This window comes from Anabas testudineus, chromosome 16, assembly GCF_900324465.2.
Source record: "Anabas testudineus chromosome 16, fAnaTes1.2, whole genome shotgun sequence".
Lineage (NCBI taxonomy): Eukaryota > Metazoa > Chordata > Actinopteri > Anabantiformes > Anabantidae > Anabas > Anabas testudineus.
The window spans coordinates 11,215,987-11,235,159 of NC_046625.1; the positions used below are offsets into that span (position 1 = coordinate 11,215,987).

The following is a 19,173-nucleotide window of genomic DNA, read 5'->3' on the forward strand; positions in this document are numbered from 1 at the left end:
GGCTGCTGTAAGTAACAATAAAAGTCAAACTGGATTTTGTTATCAACAGCGGTCTGCAATGATTCATTGTCCAATCATTGTTTTCATTGCTATTTACTATTTTAAGTTGTCATCTAAAAAATACCTAATTAAACAGCCTGTCCATTAAAAGTTACAAGTAATTTGTCTAAGTTGTTCATTTTGTTTGACCAACAGTCAAAACTCTGATAAAGCCTCGCAGAAGAAAGGCTGTAAAGAAGAGGAGACGACAACTAACTGAACTCAGTTGGCCTATTTAGCTAAAGAAATCGATCTATTGGATTACTTCCAAGTACTTCCAACTTGCCTATTTCTACTCTCCTGTCCAATGTAACATTTCCAAAAAGCTAAATAAAATAAAATAAAAATAAAAATAGCGGTTCCCTCTTGAGTTACCTGAAGACACCTTGTCAGGTGCTTCCTCTTTCAGCAAATCTAATTTGTAATTGCTCATTTGAAAGAGATGTTGCACTTTGAGGCAAATATCTAAAGTAAATATCAGTTCTGGAGGTGGACAAAGGTTGTCGCACGTGGTTTTAACTGAAAGTTGAAAACAACTGCCCCTACTCTGCCACCCCCCATCCGCTTCCTCAAACTAAACTTGACCACATGATTCTTCAGGGGAAAAGAGAAAAAAAAAAATAACTGGTGTTCATTTGTCCTGCATCCACCACCCAACACACACACCAAAAAAGGTTTTTAGAAACTGAGGCAGCATTTCCATCTGCGCTCTTCTGAGGTTAAAGCGTGAGGGGCCCACAGAAGACCACCAGGCCTGTACTGTCATGAGCCCATAAACTCAGAAACCACACATCAGGCCAAGCTGCATGAGAACCCAAGATAAATGCAGTTAAATGTGTGCTCGGTGTGTATTTGTCTAACCAGAAATGTACTCATAAAAAGTCCCTCAAACAATATATAAACTAATGATGATAAGGATGCCTGAGTATTGTGGTTTAAGGCAGCTGATTCAGTTTGAGCTCCTTTTTACATTGTGCTTGAATCCATCTAAATCGTTCCTATGTTTAATGAATATCTACAGCAATTGCAGCTCATGCATGTGATAGTTGGGTTAAAGTTAAGAGCAAAGGGATTTTGTCTGGTCTGGTTAAGCACTAAGTATTAGTGTATTAGACTGAAAATGGTTACAGGGACATTAGCAGAACGTTAGGATGCAGACTTTTTTATAGTCCAATATAAAAATCAAAGAATACAACCATGTGTTAAACCCATAGTTTATACAGTGTGTGTACATAACTTAAATTAGTGCTGTGTACGCTTTCAGGTGTCTGTGATATGTGCATTTTTTTATCCTCGTGGTCTGCAGTAGCTGTCAGAGCAGCACAGATCTTTGTGATGTGGACAGTGTTACTTATTATGGCATACTGTGGCATGCCTCAGTCATTTGACTAACTGTAAAAACATGTTCAAAGTGTCTGACTGAATGAGACAAACCAGCCTGTGCAACAAGATGAAGACCTGTTATCATGATGATATGGGCTTTGAATCCTTTTTGTCTCTAATGCAAGTCATATTATTCTCACAGTGAGCAAATTCACACCTTAAGTTCACATACAGCCACATCAAAGGTGGGACAGCAGGTAATAAGCCACATCTAAAAATCACAACTAAAACATTAAAATCAGAAGTGTAAAACTCAACCTGCTTAGCTGAAACATTCCAAAAAGTTGATTTCACTAATGCACCAATTATTTATTTTTATTCTCTACTTCTTGTACAGAATGCTGACTTTTATCATATACAATACAATATCAGTAAGTCAGTTACAAAAACCATGTGCTGGTTTGCCATATTTTAAAAATGTAATGCTACATTTTCCTTTTGAAAGGTTTAAAAGAAAAAACCTCAAAAAAAAAGTGAACAATGGAAATTTTTCAGTTTCACTTGGTGACAAACAAACATATAGCTTGCATTTATATAATATATATTTAAAGGAGAAGGCTTTATTAGAGAAAGCTTAGTGTACAGTACATCTACAACACATGTTGAGCAATACCTCACTCTGAAAAGGCCCCAATGTTAAATAAAACTGGCAATTCTGTCAAAGTTACAATAAATAAATCTTAACATTTTGTTCATTAAATAATGTTTTGATACGTACTTTTGATCTGTTAGTAACACTGAGAAGTAGGTAGTCCAGTGAAGGTACATCACTAAACTGTTTTAGTAATACCATATTGTCTAGTGATGTGTGATTATACAGGATGTAAAAAAAAAAAAAAAAAAAAGGTCAACCATGTCATATTTAGAGAGGAATCTCTTAAATAAGCACAGCACGCACTCCAAAAAATTAACTCCAGATCAATGAAACACTCTCACACACACCTCATCATACTGACAGTGTCTGCGTTGATGCTAGGTTTCATGGTTTGTGTCATTCTCTCAGCAGTAGGTGGCTGACACCGATTGACAGGAACAAGGCTGCACAAGACATGAAAAAATAACAGTAACAATACAGAAGAGCAAAGTGGACACACATGACCATCTACATACTGTCACATGTCTTATCAAACGTGTATAAAAATGTAAGTTACCTGTTGCATCTGTGTGCAGTTTGGAGCCGTCAGTGCTGGTCACTTTACATGATATAAATGTTTTTCTGCCTTCCTTCTTATCCACACAGGACTCAATCAACACTGTACTTCCCAATGGGATGGGGCTTGAGACAAGAAAATTGTTAATTAGGAAAAATTAATTGACCAGTTAATTGGCCATTATGGTAACAGAGACACAGTAAACAGATGTTAGATTGTTAGTTTTGCATGAATGCCTTGTTTTCTGATTCACCTAAAGGTACCACTATTACTAACAATTGGTCATCTTAGTCAGTGTTTGAACCCAAGCAGTCCAAAACAAATAAGTTCGTAACCATGCCACACTACACATACTGGTGCATTTGGGTTGATAATGTGACAAAAAGGTCAGGAAAAACACAAATTAGTATTAATATGCTGTGCATTAAATTATCTACATGATTTAATTTAGTGTCAGTATGCACTGTAACAACTCTTGTACTGCCTGTTTTATGAGAGCATGCTGTCTTATGTGGTGCTGCCTAAACAGAACATCATATTCAATTCAATTCTATTTAATTTTATTTGTATAGCGCATTTAAAAATTGTCATTGTCGCAAAGCAGCTTTACACAAGCAAAGAAACTATGGAATTTTAAATGAACAGTGAATGTGTATGAATCATAATAATCAGATTCTCCCTGATGAGCAAGCTGAGGGCGACAGTGGCAAGGAAAAACTCCCTGAGAAGGCAACAGGAAGCAACCTTGAGAGTAACCAGACTCAACAGGGAACCCATCCCCATATGGGTGATCATATACTTTCTGTTAGGCAGCAGGCAGTTCAGTATAACAGTTGATTTCTTTAAGTTGATATCGAGTCCAAATTCCCATAACACACTAGTCTCTATTGCCTATCATTAAACTATTAAGAACCTGCATTTCCAAGGACGTATTACACATGTTGGTAAACATTTAGAGATGGCTCTGTTAGGCTACACATTTATGCAGCATTACGGAAAAAGAAATTCTATTTATATAATGTATTAATTGTTGCATTTGGATTTTTTATTTGTACCTTCGGTAGTTGATGTTGAGGTTGGCAGTCATAACTGGTTCAGAAAGTTGAGAAGCATGAGTCCCTGTAACAGTATCTATCATAGTGGCTATCGCCCCCCCATGGACATGTCTGGAAATAAACACAGTGTGTGTTAGACATCAAATTCAATAAGTGTTCTTAACAGTTTGAAAATGTACTGTTACGTAATTGTGGTAATTGCTTTTTATTTGTATTTATTTTATGAATTTTCCCTTTATTGACTGACAGAGACAGAGAGTAAATTGTGCAAATGTATGCAAAATAAGATCAGCAAGTTGTAAGTAATAAGAGCTAAGCATGTATAAGACAGGCAAAGATATCAACAAACAAACTTGTACAACATCAGCGGGTATCTCACCCTGGTGGTCCCTCCAGGAGGTGTCCAGCCTGAAAAATGCACACACACCTCTGCTCCCCTTCGTTAACAAACAGAACATACTCAAACGCCGCCCCTGGGTCTCTCATGTTCCGGGTAAAGAGACGAGCTTTTGACTGGATAATCTTGCTAAGGTACACTCCACCTGATAGAAAAGCACACAGATAAACAGTCAGCAGCCATATATATATTCATTTCACCTTCAACATTCATTAATTCATTATAGATATTATAAATGCACAAATATGCTGTTAATACAGTATGTTTGGGTATTTATGTATTTTATAATATGTTGTGCCATATGTGTCTAAATACAGCATCACCATCAGGCTGTTTTGTCTGATGGAAAAAAAAGCTCAAAGACAGAAACACCACAGTCAGTCTGCATTTACCAGTGGCATACTTGAGGGAGCGATTATAGCTTGGCAGTCTCTGCCAAGGCCCTTCCCGTTTCTCTCCACCCTCTGTCTCCACCTCACACAGGCTATTGTAATGCTCATACAATCCTAACATTTCTGGGCCCCATGAGGAGTTGGGCAGGCTGAAGTCCCGAGGTTTGGGAGGAAAGGGCAATGACAGCGCCTGTAAAAACAGAAAAATGCAACAACATTAGTCAAGGGTTAGACCATGAATCACAGGATTATCTTAAATATTTTATTTAGGCTCAAATGCCAATAATTAGTTTGGCATATTCCTTGGTAAAAATCCCATCTTACAACTTCCTATATACACGAGTGTTACTTTTTCAGCTGCCACTTACGTCCACAACTTTGTAAAATATTGATAATAATTCTTTATTAATCTTGAAAGAGTAATGATTTATGTAACAGTATCAACTATAAAATATAACTATTATTCACTTAACTTCACCTGTGCTTTTATTTTTACTTTTACCACAGAATAAAAGTACATTTGCGTCATTACAACTGGAAAACACCTGGAAGCATGAGATCAAGGGCACACAGATAAAATCCCCTTTCAGAAACATCCGACTAGTCATTTCAGTCACTTTCATCCAAACAGTTTCCTGCAGCTACCTACCACCTTGGTCCGTACAGATGCGGTCCGGAGTGAAACGCAGGTAGGAAGATGGTTGAGTTGAACCCCCAGCTCTGGGAGGGTACTGAGGCCATGAAAGCCCTTCAGTAATCTACCGATGCTCCTTGCCATCTGTACACGTTGATCTTTGCTGAGAATAATGTAAAAGCCTTGACAGAAACTGAGTCCGATGCTGGAGTACAACTATAAGTGATGATGTAACGTCAACTAATACGTACTGACCGCTTTGGCTAGCGAGAACTAGCTAACACAGAAACTAGATACGCTGCAGTAAACGCTGAGCTGCTTTATAAAACACCGTAAACATGTTTAACGGGTAGTTGTGTTTACCTGTCTCGGAAAATAACAATACGCCCAATACAACCTGCTGTGATTGTTTTACCGGTGACTTTCATGTATCATCAGATCACCGCCTGTCAACTTCCGGCACGAGGGTTCCAGCTCCTGCGTCATTTAGATCACGTGTTTATACTTTGAACTGTGATTGGCTTGATCGTGTAAACATCCAGGTTTTCATGGCAACCAGCAGTATTTAAAAAACTTTATTAACAAACACAAAGAAACAAACACAGACCAAACCAGAGCCATAAAGACAGAAATCTAATGTTATTCTAATGTTGTTAATTCACTCTGGAACATGTATTATATCTTTCTTATAATCTTTCTTACTTTACAAGTGGATGCGACTGCAGAGCCACAAATCAGTGTAGTTATTTTAATAAACTATTACTGCATTTAAAAAGTGTTTATTAAGAATGTTTGATGGCAACAAGCTTATATTTCATGTAATAAAAAAATATGCAGACCTAGCTATAATAACAAAATTTCCAAATGCCACAAATATAACGATACAAATATGCAGCAACAAAATAAAGGAATATTCCCCTCTGATCACTTACAATATTTTTGAATTTATTTCATTTGTATTTCATGACACTTTTTCAGTTTGTTTGTTGCACTAAATGTGATCACCTGAACAGTTTTGGTTTTTTAAGGGTAGATCAATAAACAATATCCTGATTCCTTGACCTCAAGCAAGGGATATTAAATTAAACATGTTCATGTCCTATAGATCAATACATTCATGCTTGTTTTGTTCTAAGTCTGCTGTTTATGGCCATGCAGTACAAGATGTCCAGATCAAACCAGAACTACAGAAAGTTTGAACCATAAAGATTTTATTATAAACCATGTACCATAGATGAATGCATTATTGCACGCATTTTGTGTGTGTGTGTGTGTCAGTTATAAAAAAGGGTCAACTGACCCATGAGCCATGTTGTAATATCTACATGAACTAATAAATTAATATGCTACTGCTATAATTTATTTGGTTAAATTATTCCAAACATAGGACCTATGAGAAAGTTAAACTGATGACCATTTACTTTTCTGGTTGCTGGTCGTCACACAGGTGTCATTAAGTCCCAGATTGGCTCTCTCAGGTGCTGCACAGTAGCTTTATTATTTTTATTTGTTATTTTTTTATTAAAATGACACCCACATATATTTATATGCTAAGACGTATATAAGTGTTTTACAATGTCAGATTCTAACCAACCAATAAAAAACATTAAAATATTTTAAACAATGGATCATATTTCCACACTGATTATGTTTGTGCCATTCATCCTGCATACACCGAGAGAGGTGTTATGAACATACTTTTTACTTTCCCCCTAATGAAGTGGGTTGTACTATAATCACATTGCTGATACTACAAAATGGATCTTTGTATGCATGGTGTTCATCTTTTTCAGAAAGTTCAGTCTGTGATGAGGGTTTGACTTCACTATTTTGGAGCTTCAGAGATTTGACATAGCTTCCTGCAAAATTCAGAAAATAGATTAAATTAGTATAAACTAATATGGTTTCCTTCAATGTTTACTTTTACAGACACAACTCTATAATGTGGCGCTGTTCTATATGGAGTACATCATACTCTTATTGTTGAGTGAATAAACAGGCATTTCAAATCTTACCTCGCCTCCTCTTTGGTTGAATCTGCAAAAGCACAAATAGCTCTGTCTCTGTCAATAATTTGTTGTTTCAAGGTCTGAATTTCCTCTTCTGCTTTCCTTTTAGCTTCAGTGTGATCAACTGAGAAAATTATAGAGAGTAATAAGAGTAATTAAAGAATATAATGGAATAAAACAAATGTTATTCCATAGATTGTACAAAATGAGAGTTAATAATTACAGTAAAATCTATCCTTTATAGAGAAAACAAGTACAGGTTCAGTTCTACAGCTGCAAAAGTGTTAATGGCAGCTGCTGCTTCCACTCAGATGTACAAAAATTGAAAGTAATATGTAGATTAGTGAAACCAAAAATACATATTATCACACACATCAGAGTGCTGCAACATAGTGTTGTCAAATCTAGTTCAGCTGGTTTCTCATCTTCAGAATTGAATTGAAAACAATACAGTTGTTTCAGGCATGATTGGGGAAGGGATCCACAGAGGCTTGCATGGAGTCTGACAGATCTCACTTATTCACTGTGTTTTTTTAAATAACAATTAACATGTGTAAAGTTACAGTAACGTTTGTTTCACTCTCTTGTCCGGATAAGTTTTGAATTGGCCAAGATTAGTGAACAGAAGCCTATTTCAAAGTGCCCAGAGCTGATCACCAGACCAGAGGTTAAACAAAAAGCTGACTTACCTTTGAGTTTATTTATAGCCTCTGTCATACTGGTCTTCTTCTTTTCAGTATCTGCCTAATAAGGGAATAAACGAAGAAGGATCAAAAGAAATATAGATCAAACATCTGGATGTAACAGAACACGGAAGAAAAGGTTCACACAGTCAACATTAGACATCATGTGCACTCTGGAAAGTGGCAGTTCTGATATGTTTGAATGCCTGTGCGTCTCTTGCCTTCTCCGAGTTACAGGTCTGCAGAGTTTTCCCAAACTGATCTGATGATTTTATAGTGTCTGCCTTCTTCTTCTTCAGCTCGTCCATCTTGGTGTTGACATTCGTCAGTGTCGACTTCAGCTGCTGGATTTTAGTTTTCACCTGTACTATGGCCTCCTCTTTCCTCTTGACCTCGGCCGCGTTCTGCACCATACGTGTTTTCAGATTGCGCAGGTCCAACTCCTGGCGCACGGTTTGGAAAATCATGACCACCATGACAGCCACACTCAGACACACTAAGACCACCGGGAGCTTCATTTTTTTTTTTTCACTGAGGCGATGAGAGACTAGATCAGCGAGAGGCCACACAGCACAGACACCTTCCGATCACTTGCTGTTCATTCCTGTTGTCGCTCCCGACGTAGACTGCGCGTGTTTCCTCAAACTTGTTCCAGTGTTGTAACCTGCTCTACCTGCTCAACGAGCTGGGCGTGACAATCCACCTGTTTCCTACTCTTACTATTTTTTTCTCCTGTTGCCTTTTACACCATGACCACGCATTTGCATCGTTGTCATTTTGCTTCTTGCCAATAACAAGCAGTAGTCTAGTTCAATTTAGTGTCAAGTCGATGCTTTTAAGTTCAAAATCATAAAAACTGTGCGACATTGGCAGAACATGTAACTTTCGTTTTGTCATTCTGTAGTTCTGGTTTGATCTGGACACTGTAGATACAGCCTCCTATTTAAATATTAGATCTGTTACAATGACTGGTTTGTGCTCCTGTTTTATTATAGGACCACTTCCTTGTTTGACAGGTATCTAAATATTTAATTTAGTCCTACTTTATTCCTGTTTCCTCTAATTTGTACTTTATTACATTACATTTATGCAGAGAGCAACATGAAACCGGTTTGACTGCTATTACACTACAATTGACACGAATAATAACAATAATATTAAATGCTTCATTAATCCATTTGGAGACAGGCAGCTGCATTTAAGGCGCCAAGGGTTATGTCTTATGAAGTAAACCACTTGACTGTGTGATTCAAATGGATTACACCCCAGCCAACATCATTACCATGGTGCTTCATACAAAACCTAGAATAACATTACATTCTGAAATTGGGCCAGGGCGCATGACACGGAGAGTTTTCCAAAGGAATACTGCTTAAAAATAAATATGGGCTTATTTAAATAAATAAAATAAAAAAACACACAGCAGAACACAGCAACTCTTCTTTCTCTGTCAACAGGTGCACAGATAAATCAGGCATTTGACTTGTTTATAGCCTTTTAAAGCACACACACAGGCCTCTGTGTCAGATACACCTGCGCGATCTAATCACATTAAGAGGCGTTTTGGCTCCGCATTTACGCAGATGAGACGGCCAAAACATTAGAAACACCTCTTTAAATATATATAAGGCACTCCAGTGTGACCTCAGGAATAAACCTCAGATTGCAACAGACTGTGTCTCATAGAGTGTCCGTGAGCATCGTGAGCAGGACACGGCAGGTGCTTTCGGGAAGTCGTGCAGCGTTGGGGCGTGTTTCTGTGACACACCAGTGGAATGCTGCGCAGCTCAGACGCACCAATCGAGGAGCTCAGGTGAGTCGTGCTGCCCGCTTGATTGATTTTTAATTCAGGAAACGAAACGCGATGTAACCGGGTCGACCAGCAGAGCAGCTTTGCGCTCAGCCTGGTGACTCGGTGACTCTGACTGGCGCATGGAAGTTGAAGACGCTGTCCCGTGACACCTGTAGGAGCAGTTAACGCCGAGCACAGATAGATCCCAATCAAAAGAGTGAAAAAAAACAAGATGAAGGTGCAGGTGCAGGTGTTGGTGCCAGTCACAATATGTGTGTCGGTCGTTTTGCTGGGGATCATAAAGGTGCGGAAAACGGAGCAGGACAGGGAGGACAAACGGAGCAGGTTTCAAGATACCAAGCTGCGAGTGACCTACGATGTGTTGAGAGAGTATCAGGGCGAGAAGGTGGAGATGCAGAAGCTGCTGGATAAGACCGACATTGCCAAGAAAGCCCTGGAGCAGGAAGTGAACATGCTGAAAGCCAAAGCAGATAAAGCGAAGGCTGATGCGGACATCTGCCAGGGAAACAAGGTGGGGGCGAAAACGCAAGCGGAGCGCGCAGCATCATTTGAAAAGGCAGTTTAATTGAAAACATCTGAAGGCCTACATAAAAAAACAACTAAACTGTCAATATAAATCATTAAATAATGGCATTTCTTTTCACAGCTGTTGGAATATCATGTGTAATTCAGTCTATTTGTGTTGTTTTCACATTTTACATATGCCATTAATGCTGAAACACAAACTTCTACTTCACAAACTCTTGCATAAGTATACATATGATAGGATTTATAAACGAGTGTACTGTTTACAGTAGATTATGTAAATTAATCAGCTGTTCCTGCCTGAATAAATGGCAAGTCTCCTCCTTTATGGGAGTCATAAACAGTCAGATTATTGTTCTGTGGCTCTCTGCGGTACATGGGAAATCTACATTTGCCTTCACTGTGCATCCCTATCATTTTCACTTCTTAGCGGTTTGTGCAGTGTTGATAGTGGCTTCACAGTAGATTAAGGTAATCAGGAGGCTGTATAGTTGAAGGCAATTCTGAAAATTATATATAAAATGATTAAGTGGAGACATATGAAACGAGGAGGATTATTTCTATCTTAAATTAGTGATTGAAACACTGTTGATGTCCTATTGCACATCTATGTTGTATGCAGATTCTGTACAATCAAATATTGGCTCTGGAACCAACAAGGATGTTGTTGAAGCTGCACAGCTGCATAAGACTCTCTTTTCGCTTTTCCTTTTTCAGAAATCTGCAAGAGATGGGACAGGAAAAATAGAGGCAGAGTTCAATAATCTAAAAGGTAAGTGACACTTACCTGGGAACATGTAGCGCTGCTGGAGAAGCCTCAATGCACCCTGTGTATAAGCTCAGTACACCTTGCGATTTCTGTTATTCTGTTACCCATTACTCTAATCATATTCATATTGTCTGTACATGTGGTCTTTTACTTATGTATATTATGTAAACTTTAGCGTGTTGGCACAACAAAGCGCTGTCTTGTCACATTTTATCATAACTTTTCTTTTAATTTGTAAAATTTAAAACAGCTGAAAAGGATAAGGAAGCAGCCCGCTGGAAAGCAGAAGTGGAAACACTGAAACAGAAACTAGAAGGCAGGAGTAAAGTGTGTGACTATGTGAAAAAGGAGTCCTCAGCAGCAAGGTATGGTAACTTAATGCTTTCCTGATTAAACTCTCAAAATATTTCTACAGCGTGCATTTGAACAGTTATAATTCCTCACATTCACCACATTTTCTATTGTTGAACTTTCTCCTAAAGCAAGTTGTGCAGCAACGTTGTGATTGTGGATAACCCTAAGAAGGAGGAGCCTAAGGTAGAAGCCCCTAAGAAGGAGGAGCCTAAAGCAGAAGTCCCTAAGAAGGAGGAGCCTAAAGTAGAAGCCCCTAAGAAGGAGGAGCCTAAAGTAGAAGCCCCTAAGAAGGAGGAGCCTAAAGTAGAAGCCCCTAAGAAGGAGGAGCCTAAAGCAGAAGCCCCTAAGAAGGAGGAGCCTAAAAAAGAGGCGCCCAAAGCAGAGGCTCCTAAGAAGACATGAGGTATTTGAATATGTTTTTAACTCCCCACACTTCACCACATGTGGCAGAAGAAGAAAACTAAAGCAGGACTACTCAATAACTGGGACATGAATAAAGGTTTCTTTTCAGTAGTTCAGGAAAATGAGGAAGAATAATATATTTTGGTTCAAGGGGAAATGTTTTGTGTGTGTTTATTGGCGTACTGTGAAATATTTCGTAATAAATGAATTCAGTTTCATATTTTGTGCTAGTGTCAAGAGGTCACTCACATTTGTGACAACTGAATGTGGGAAATGTAAGAAACTGTTAAGGAGAGGAGCAATGGTGGACTGGTATGCTCTGAGTGTAGATTTATGAAAAGGATCATTTTTTATCCTCTCCTTTTCTACCTGCTCTCAATAACTCACTCAAAGGACTTCTGTAATGTGTCCGCCATGACTGACTTTGGATTTATGGTACAGTGAAAATAAATACACAGCTCTGAACCAACTTTACAACTGTTATGAATGTCATTACTTGTGTGTAACTTTAATTTAACTTAAATAAAAATTGTTTTAAAAAAAATTGAATGAATGTTATTAGTGACTGTTCAGTGTTCATATGCATGTATTTTACATTCTGTGAATACCTAGAACAATAGAGGGTGATCATTTCTTACAAATGTAGTGCAAATCTTAATTTTATTAATTCAACAGTGGTTGAAGATGTATTCAAATCCTTTGCCACAATTTAAAATAGAAATTAATTTATTGTTATTATTCAATTATGACCCACTTACTGAGTTTCTAGTCTCTGTCTCTTCCCAGAAAAACCTAAACTGAATTTACCTGTTGCAACAATGTGGCATTTGAGAAATCTCAAAAAACCAGTTTATCCACTAATCACACCTACACCCATTATGTAGTCCCTATGCTCTTTGTGGAACTGGTTTTGCTTTGTTCCCGGTTTCTGTCATGATTGTCTTTGAGCTAACAATGGTCATTTTGACAAGATGCTTGTTTTAATACATATTTTTACACTGGACCTTTTCTTGCTCATGAAATAAATGTATATTTTGGATGTCTGAATATTGTTTAAGTTTTGCTGTGAGTGACAACCTTGTAAAAACAACACACATGCACACACACAAACACCCATGACTGTTCTTCCAGGATCTAATGTGGGAATGTTCATCACATAATTTACACAATAGTCAAGGTGTGGGGCCTAACAGACACGCAGTTGTGAAATAAACCCTAACATGTATCCTGGTTGTACAGGTAATGATTAATATAAGCAAACTGTGAGTGTAAGCTGGAAAGTGAAAAGAGAAATATTTATCACCTCACAGTTTGGCCAAGTGCCTTTCTCACTACAAGAGGTTAGTCAGGTGTCAAAGCAGGTTGACACTTCTTTTATGTTGTGACGTCAATTAGAAGCCCCACAACCAAAAAGACTGGAATTATTTTAAAATGCAATACAACCTAAAATGTGTGATTTGTTGATTTAGTTTAATCTGACAAAAGCACAAATAAAAGATTTTTGGAGTTCTCCCTTAAGTTTTGCAGGTGTTGCCTTGATGGCAGCATACATGTCTTTCTAAAATCCTAACATACGCTTCCACATTGATGGCACCCTCACAACCAGGCATCCTCTTTTTCCACTGTCTGACTTAGGTCCATAGAACTAATTTGTGTGGGCATAAAACTGATGCAGGGCTCCCCCCTTGTGTAATAATTTCAGGTTGCATTTCTAGATGAAGAGGTAGACAGCATTCACCACATGACAGCATGACTGTTTCTCCTGCAAGGCTGCCTTAATTCACAAACATTCAACAGTGGCTTCGAACTTTGAGATTGGAGAAAGACCTAAATAGCTCCCAACCAGGAAGATAGACAAACAAATGTACAGTAAACTCTTCATTGTCACTGCTCAATGGGCACAATGCATATCTCTGATTTGTGTCTTTTAGCTGCAGTACATTTTGCTAATGATTGTTAGATGAATCATTTACTTCCAACGCTGTGAACACAATGTAGGTATTGAATAATCATTGTTAACCTTGTCTGCCTCTCTGTGAACCTGCCTCAAGGCATGGTTGTATGTGTGTGTGTGTGTATGAGAGAGAGAGAGAGAGAGAGAGACCAAAGCAGTAACCAATCAGATAACCCAAAGCCTTTATCTGTCAGTCCCTATAAACGTCACTGTGGTGTCCTGGTGAAGCTCTTGCTGTGCAGTTTGTGTTCTGACTGTTGAAGTGCGAATTTTCAATTTTATCTTAAGTTGCACTTGTTTTTGATGTGTGAAATTGTGAACAGGTGTTTACTCCCTGTACAATTCCACATTTATTGCATTACATAATCTGGCAGCATTTAGAGAAAATTGTTATTTTCAGTGTTATTCATTTGTCTTTGTTCTGATTAAATGATTTTCACACGATGTCATTTTGTTATCATGTAAATTTCACTTCTCGGGGATTATCTGCAGTGTTTTCAGTCTGTTTTCATCTAGGACAAAAGTTATTTCTTTGGTTACATGAAAGATGTTCCCTGTCAGTTTTTTTCTATCCCCAACAGCTCATTTTGTTCAGGATTCCCTGGATTTATCATGTGTAATTTTGTTCATTTGTAAATTGTCAAATCAGTTTTATATAATTACATGTTATAGTGCTGCTTCATGCAAGTTATTGGGTATCAAAATAACCCTAACACTAAATACATAGTGAAAATATAACGTGTAAATGGAAGGTGAATAAGTTTCTTCATATTTTGTGGGTGAGATGAGAAGATATAAAGTAACTAATAAGTAAAATAAAAGACACATCAATGATTAGTTTTACAACTATTTAACTTAATATTACACTGTCATCTCTCACTGTGCCTCACACTTCCCTCCATCTGTTGAAGATTAAAATACTGCCCCCAGGCTCACAATTAGGCAATCAGAGGGCTATCATTCTGCTCCAATAGGCTCACAAGGTCAGCGTCATACCAGGAGAGGATACAGAGAGAGCAGGGGGGGAGGGGGGGGAGGGGGGTAGTCAGTCCAACTGATGTCACAAACCAGAGCAATGTAATTAATCTGATGGGTGTGTGTATATGGATTTGAAACGTATCATATATTGTACCTCAACGATGGTTGGTCACAAATTGTTTAAAGTATGTAAATGAAAAAATGACCGAGCAGTCAAGTGCTGATTGTTCTTCAATTATAAACCTTACTGGACATTCTCTTAATATTCTTACATCATCTGTTCTCTATGCTTCTTGCTGATTAACAAAAATCCAGATTCACTTGCAGGTGAAAGTGTCGTATTCTTCATGATACATCACGCGTGGCTGATGATCTCATTATAAAATTGCCAGAGGTCACCTTGACTGCGTTAGAACTGATGTTAGGTTGTAAATCTTGCATGATGTTAGATACATAAAGCTAATGTCACATATGTAACATGATGAGTCAAATCCTATCCTCTTCGTGGTGTATTTCACCACATGTACTTTGTTACAACTTAGCAGGATCAAACACAAACAAAGAGAAACACAAACCAAAAACTTGCAAAGACTGAAATGTTAACTTTTCACCAGATTTAAATCCGTGTCAGGGTCATACGTAGAAAAAAACCTTGCCTGATCTATAACATTGGTGGCAGGCTGTCACATAGAGGTTGCCTGATATTCAAGTGTAATATTAGTATTATCACAACTACCTGTGCAAATCTTTGGAAACTTTGTAAATGTTATGATAATATTAGTATATTTCAAAAAACTGTCCATTGATGAAAATAACCACACTTGCCATGATGTATGCATAATGCCGTTGCACTACGCACACCCGGATTCTCTTTTGATTTTAAGACTGCTGACAGACTACAACTCACGATTAAATATTTTATTCGCATGGTTTTATTAAATTAAAAGTCGTGAAAAACCTACACGTACGCTGTATTTGTTAATAAAAGTAGTGGTTTCAATATTTTGATTTTAAAGGATACAACTAGTGCCTAGTGAAATGACCGCCATGTGTTCACGTTTGTCCTCCCTACAGGCAATAACTAAAAGTTATTTGACTCCGCATCTGTGGTCATCTGTATATGTGTGTGTGTGTGTGTGGGAACTCACAGCAGGATGAACATCACATGTATTGATCAGGCTAATGTGGGGAGGAAAGGCTGCAGGCCACAGCAGCTGATCAATATGCCTCTAATTACATGGGGCAGTGAATGTGTGTGTTACTGAAAGAGTGTGTGTAGGTGGTCCCCCCAAACTCACGGGGTTGTGTATATAAATGCTGCCCCGGTGAAGAATTGCTCACATGCCATACACACAGATCATAGCACATACATATTACACACCTTTTTAGAAACCTTTTCATCTGCTGCTTGACACATAGGAAACACACACTTCATATTTTTAGGTGACCACTTGTTCTCCTAGATTTATCTTGACATGCAGGACTCAAGGCCGTGTGGGGATACAGAGAGCTGGTGAGTAACCCTGTCCTTGTATTTGCATTTGAGGTTATGAGTAGGTGCTTTGTCTTGTAAATGCTGCCTCTCCTCTTCTCACTTTTACTGTCCACTGTTTTTTGTCGCAAACAGAGACACTGATAGGTGAGCTCAAATGCCAACAGTATGTTTGTGTTACTGCCTCCCTCTCCTCAAGGCCCTTCCTCCGCTGCACCCCTGGACAGGTTTTTCAGGTCTTTCTTCATGATACTGTGTCACACATGCCTTCTAGGATACAACAAAATGATTGTTTCTAATGTGTTTTTCTGCCACTGTCTTATTTATTCCCACTGTATTGTCTCTCTCATTTGCTACAGGCTTTTACAGTCTGCTGAGCGGCTGACTGGCTAGAGGCTGTGTGATATGTTTGATATTCGGTTGTTTTTGTGTTTCATCATGTCAACTAAATATCAGACATATTCCTACAGAGTCTGGCACTGACTTCTGATGGTTTTGTTACATCACAGGAAAAAACACAGAAAGTGAAATGTGCAGGTAAATAGTTTGGACAGCGAGTGTATTATTATTATTATTATTATTATTATAGAACATTATTACAAACCTATGGTATTTATTCCAGTTAACTCTGTTAACCTTTTGTACTTTAGTGGTTAAGAGGTGCAAAAAAGCTCATGATTCATTGTTAATGTTTTAATAATTATCTTTATATTCTGTACTAAAAACATAATAATAATAATAACCTGAACATTAATCACTATGTAAATGTAACAGATACACATATGCATTGTTTTTATGGGATTTAAGTGTGAAAACACACCGTGCTACATGAGAAAACAGGCATTGTTACTGTCATCACAGGTTTGCCATCAGGAATCATGACAATGAAACACCTGGTAACAGACAGCCTTTCCAGTGCAGGAAGACGTGAGTCATTTCTCTCTACAGTCCAATTACAGAGTTGCCATTTTTTTATTCTCCTGCTAAACGTGAAGCTTGTTTTGCTTTATTTTCAATAGTAATGTGCAAATAATGACTCTTTAAACCATGTAAGACATGAATAAAGCCTGCTGGCATGTTCACATCATCTGCAGTGATTCATTACTATCTCCACAGTCCTTGTTCTTGACTCATTGCATCAAACATTTCAGCTCTCTGCTTCAGTTACTATTTTTACAGTTTAATTAGATGCTTTTATATAAAGAGAGCATGCTTTTGGATTTTGACCTAATGAAATTTTATTATCATCATGATCATCATCCCAATGTGCACAAGCCTGTTGGAAAATGAACAGCACTGATGTGAAAAATATTCAGCCTTCTAATCAAATTAGTTAAAAGAAAATGCAATGAGCAAACAGGAAAAAAACGACATTTGCTACAGTGTAATATGAATATTAGAACTGTTGTATTTGTGTGTGCCATGTTTCAAAAATGTGCATGTGTTGATACCAAAACTACTGCGACATTTATGAAACTGGACATTAGGTTGGGGTGCACAGGTGCCATCTGAGGAAATCTAATGTGAATTCACCAGAACAAGAGCGCAGAGGTTCACAGACAGGACAACGTGCAGGCTGCATCACTAGAGGGCCTCAGGGTCGAGTGTATGACCCAGTGCAGCTCATGTGGTCTGACAAATTTTAACCTGATTTGAAATGTGTTGGTCCTGATGGGGATAGTTTCAACAAATGCTGTGTCCTTTTATTTAGTTTTACTGAAATGTATTCAGTGCGAGCTAAGATGAATTAAGGAGAGCAAAATGTAACCCTCCATGAAATTTCCTCACAACAAATCAGTGTGTGTCTGTGCACGTGTTTGTCCACTTAAGGGCGTGTTATCAGAGGACTCAGGGGTGGTTTATTCAAACAAATCCCAGCTTAAAGAAAGATGCTGAAAGCCATTCTCTGACACGAATTACTCCTCATAATTAAAGAAGCAGCCTTTAAATTTCAAGCCCCCTCCCTTACTCCTAAAAAAAAAAAAACACAATGATGTAAGAACATAACACAACACGGAAATGTTTAATAGCAAAATTAAACGTTCACTGAATCATGTAGAACCACATTCAGACTCTTGTAATTAGCTTGATGATTCTTTAACTATATTATATGAAATTGCATTAGGCAACTGAATGGTTGTGAGGGAAAGATGATTTTCAAAAGCATTTGAATAAAGATCTTTAAGATCTCTAGCTAAATACTAAATCAACAACTTTTTAAATAAACAAATGCTGCATCTGGATGCTGAGCAGGGGTCAAAGGTTCCAGTTTATAGCTGTACACTGACATGCAGCTCCTGTGAGCTGTGACAATGGGCCACTGGCTCGTTGTCCTATGGATGGTGTCACCAGTGTGATCTACTGATAGAGTCAAAAGGCAGCCCCTGAGACAAATGTTATCTGAAAGAGTGCACACTGTATACTTAAGGGCATTTTCTGTGAAACAGTACAAATAATAACATACAGAGTGTATGCACACACTGTATGTGTATGTGCAGATATAGAAAACCAATTAGTGAGAGGCATGGGGAGCAGGGGATGGACAAATAGCATTAAGGAAAGGAGAAATGAGTGCGGAGATAAAAACGTAACGCAGTATAAATATCTGAGACCACAGGGAGAGAGCATCACTTCAAGAGAGGAGATACGAGGAGCCGGAAAGGAGAAAAGAGGAAACAGAAAAAACAAGAAGGTGAATCAAAGAGAAGCCATCAGAGAAAAACTTAAAGACAACCGACATAGGTAACGTTCAAAACATTTCTTTCATCTGGTTATTATGTGTTTGTGCAGACTTTTTAATCCTGTGCACTGTTTCTTTTGGGGTTTTTTTTTTTTTTTTTCAGATATGGCAAACACAGCAGTAGCAGTGCTCCTGGCTGCACTCTTATTCCTCAACATCACTGTACCATGTTTTTCTATGCATAACAGTGGGGAGTGCTTCTTTAACACCAAAGGTATAATGTAAATGTTTTCTGTACATTCACTTTTACACATGTTCAGTGCAGTTCAGGCCAATGTTAAGGTAATTTATTCAATTATAGTATTGCAGAAGAAAATGTTTTACTTTTTAGTCCACAACATTTGTTCAAAAACTATGTTTATGCTGCACATTCAGGTTTTACGTCCAAAGCATGTAAGCAAAT

At 38.0% G+C, this 19,173-nt stretch overlaps 3 protein-coding genes and 1 long non-coding RNA gene across 4 annotated transcripts; 2 read left to right on the plus strand and 2 right to left on the minus strand.

The window, feature by feature from the left end:
* Positions 1-1,727: 1,727 nt before the first annotated feature.
* On the minus strand, positions 1,728-5,848 carry them4 (thioesterase superfamily member 4). The gene is made up of 6 exons (XM_026373054.1): positions 5,067-5,848; positions 4,418-4,607; positions 4,008-4,170; positions 3,629-3,739; positions 2,574-2,698; positions 1,728-2,460 (listed from the first exon to the last, which is right to left on the minus strand). The coding sequence occupies exons 1-6, from the start codon at positions 5,193-5,195 to the stop codon at positions 2,414-2,416; spliced, it is 765 nt and encodes a 254-aa protein (XP_026228839.1). The 5' UTR covers positions 5,196-5,848; the 3' UTR covers positions 1,728-2,413.
* A 397-nt stretch (positions 5,849-6,245) lies between these two features.
* si:dkey-87o1.2 (uncharacterized protein LOC796684 homolog) lies at positions 6,246-8,390 on the minus strand. Its single transcript, XM_033326395.1, has 4 exons — positions 7,965-8,390; positions 7,750-7,804; positions 7,067-7,184; positions 6,246-6,910 (listed from the first exon to the last, which is right to left on the minus strand). Exons 1-4 carry the CDS (start codon positions 8,259-8,261, stop codon positions 6,877-6,879), a joined length of 504 nt encoding a protein of 167 aa, XP_033182286.1. The 5' UTR covers positions 8,262-8,390; the 3' UTR covers positions 6,246-6,876.
* Positions 8,391-9,599: 1,209 nt separating this feature from the next.
* Positions 9,600-12,155, plus strand: zgc:174935 (uncharacterized protein LOC796019 homolog). The gene is made up of 4 exons (XM_026373546.1): positions 9,600-10,067; positions 10,799-10,853; positions 11,101-11,215; positions 11,333-12,155. Exons 1-4 carry the CDS (start codon positions 9,768-9,770, stop codon positions 11,604-11,606), a joined length of 744 nt encoding a protein of 247 aa, XP_026229331.1. The 5' UTR covers positions 9,600-9,767; the 3' UTR covers positions 11,607-12,155.
* Positions 12,156-16,509: 4,354 nt separating this feature from the next.
* LOC113170730 lies at positions 16,510-18,763 on the plus strand. The gene is made up of 3 exons (XR_003299663.1): positions 16,510-16,567; positions 16,892-16,957; positions 18,648-18,763. It is a non-coding gene; the product is annotated as an uncharacterized LOC113170730 (long non-coding RNA).
* The last annotated feature ends 410 nt before the right edge of the window (positions 18,764-19,173 follow it).

Coding starts and splice junctions, on each gene's coding strand:
- them4 (XM_026373054.1), bottom strand. CDS start 5,195: ATGGCAAGGAGCATCGGTAGATTACTGAAGGGCTTTCATGGCCTCAGT. Junction 4,608..5,066: donor CATCTGTACGGACCAAGGTG/GTAGGTAGCTGC, acceptor CTGTTTTTACAG/GCGCTGTCATTGCCCTTTCC. Junction 3,740..4,007: donor CTCCTGGAGGGACCACCAGG/GTGAGATACCCG, acceptor GTTTATTTCCAG/ACATGTCCATGGGGGGGCGA.
- si:dkey-87o1.2 (XM_033326395.1), bottom strand. CDS start 8,261: ATGAAGCTCCCGGTGGTCTTAGTGTGTCTGAGTGTGGCTGTCATGGTG. Junction 7,805..7,964: donor AGACCTGTAACTCGGAGAAG/GCAAGAGACGCA, acceptor TTCCCTTATTAG/GCAGATACTGAAAAGAAGAA. Junction 7,185..7,749: donor GGCTATAAATAAACTCAAAG/GTAAGTCAGCTT, acceptor TAATTTTCTCAG/TTGATCACACTGAAGCTAAA.
- zgc:174935 (XM_026373546.1), top strand. CDS start 9,768: ATGAAGGTGCAGGTGCAGGTGTTGGTGCCAGTCACAATATGTGTGTCG. Junction 10,068..10,798: donor ACATCTGCCAGGGAAACAAG/GTGGGGGCGAAA, acceptor TTCCTTTTTCAG/AAATCTGCAAGAGATGGGAC. Junction 11,216..11,332: donor AAGGAGTCCTCAGCAGCAAG/GTATGGTAACTT, acceptor TTTCTCCTAAAG/CAAGTTGTGCAGCAACGTTG.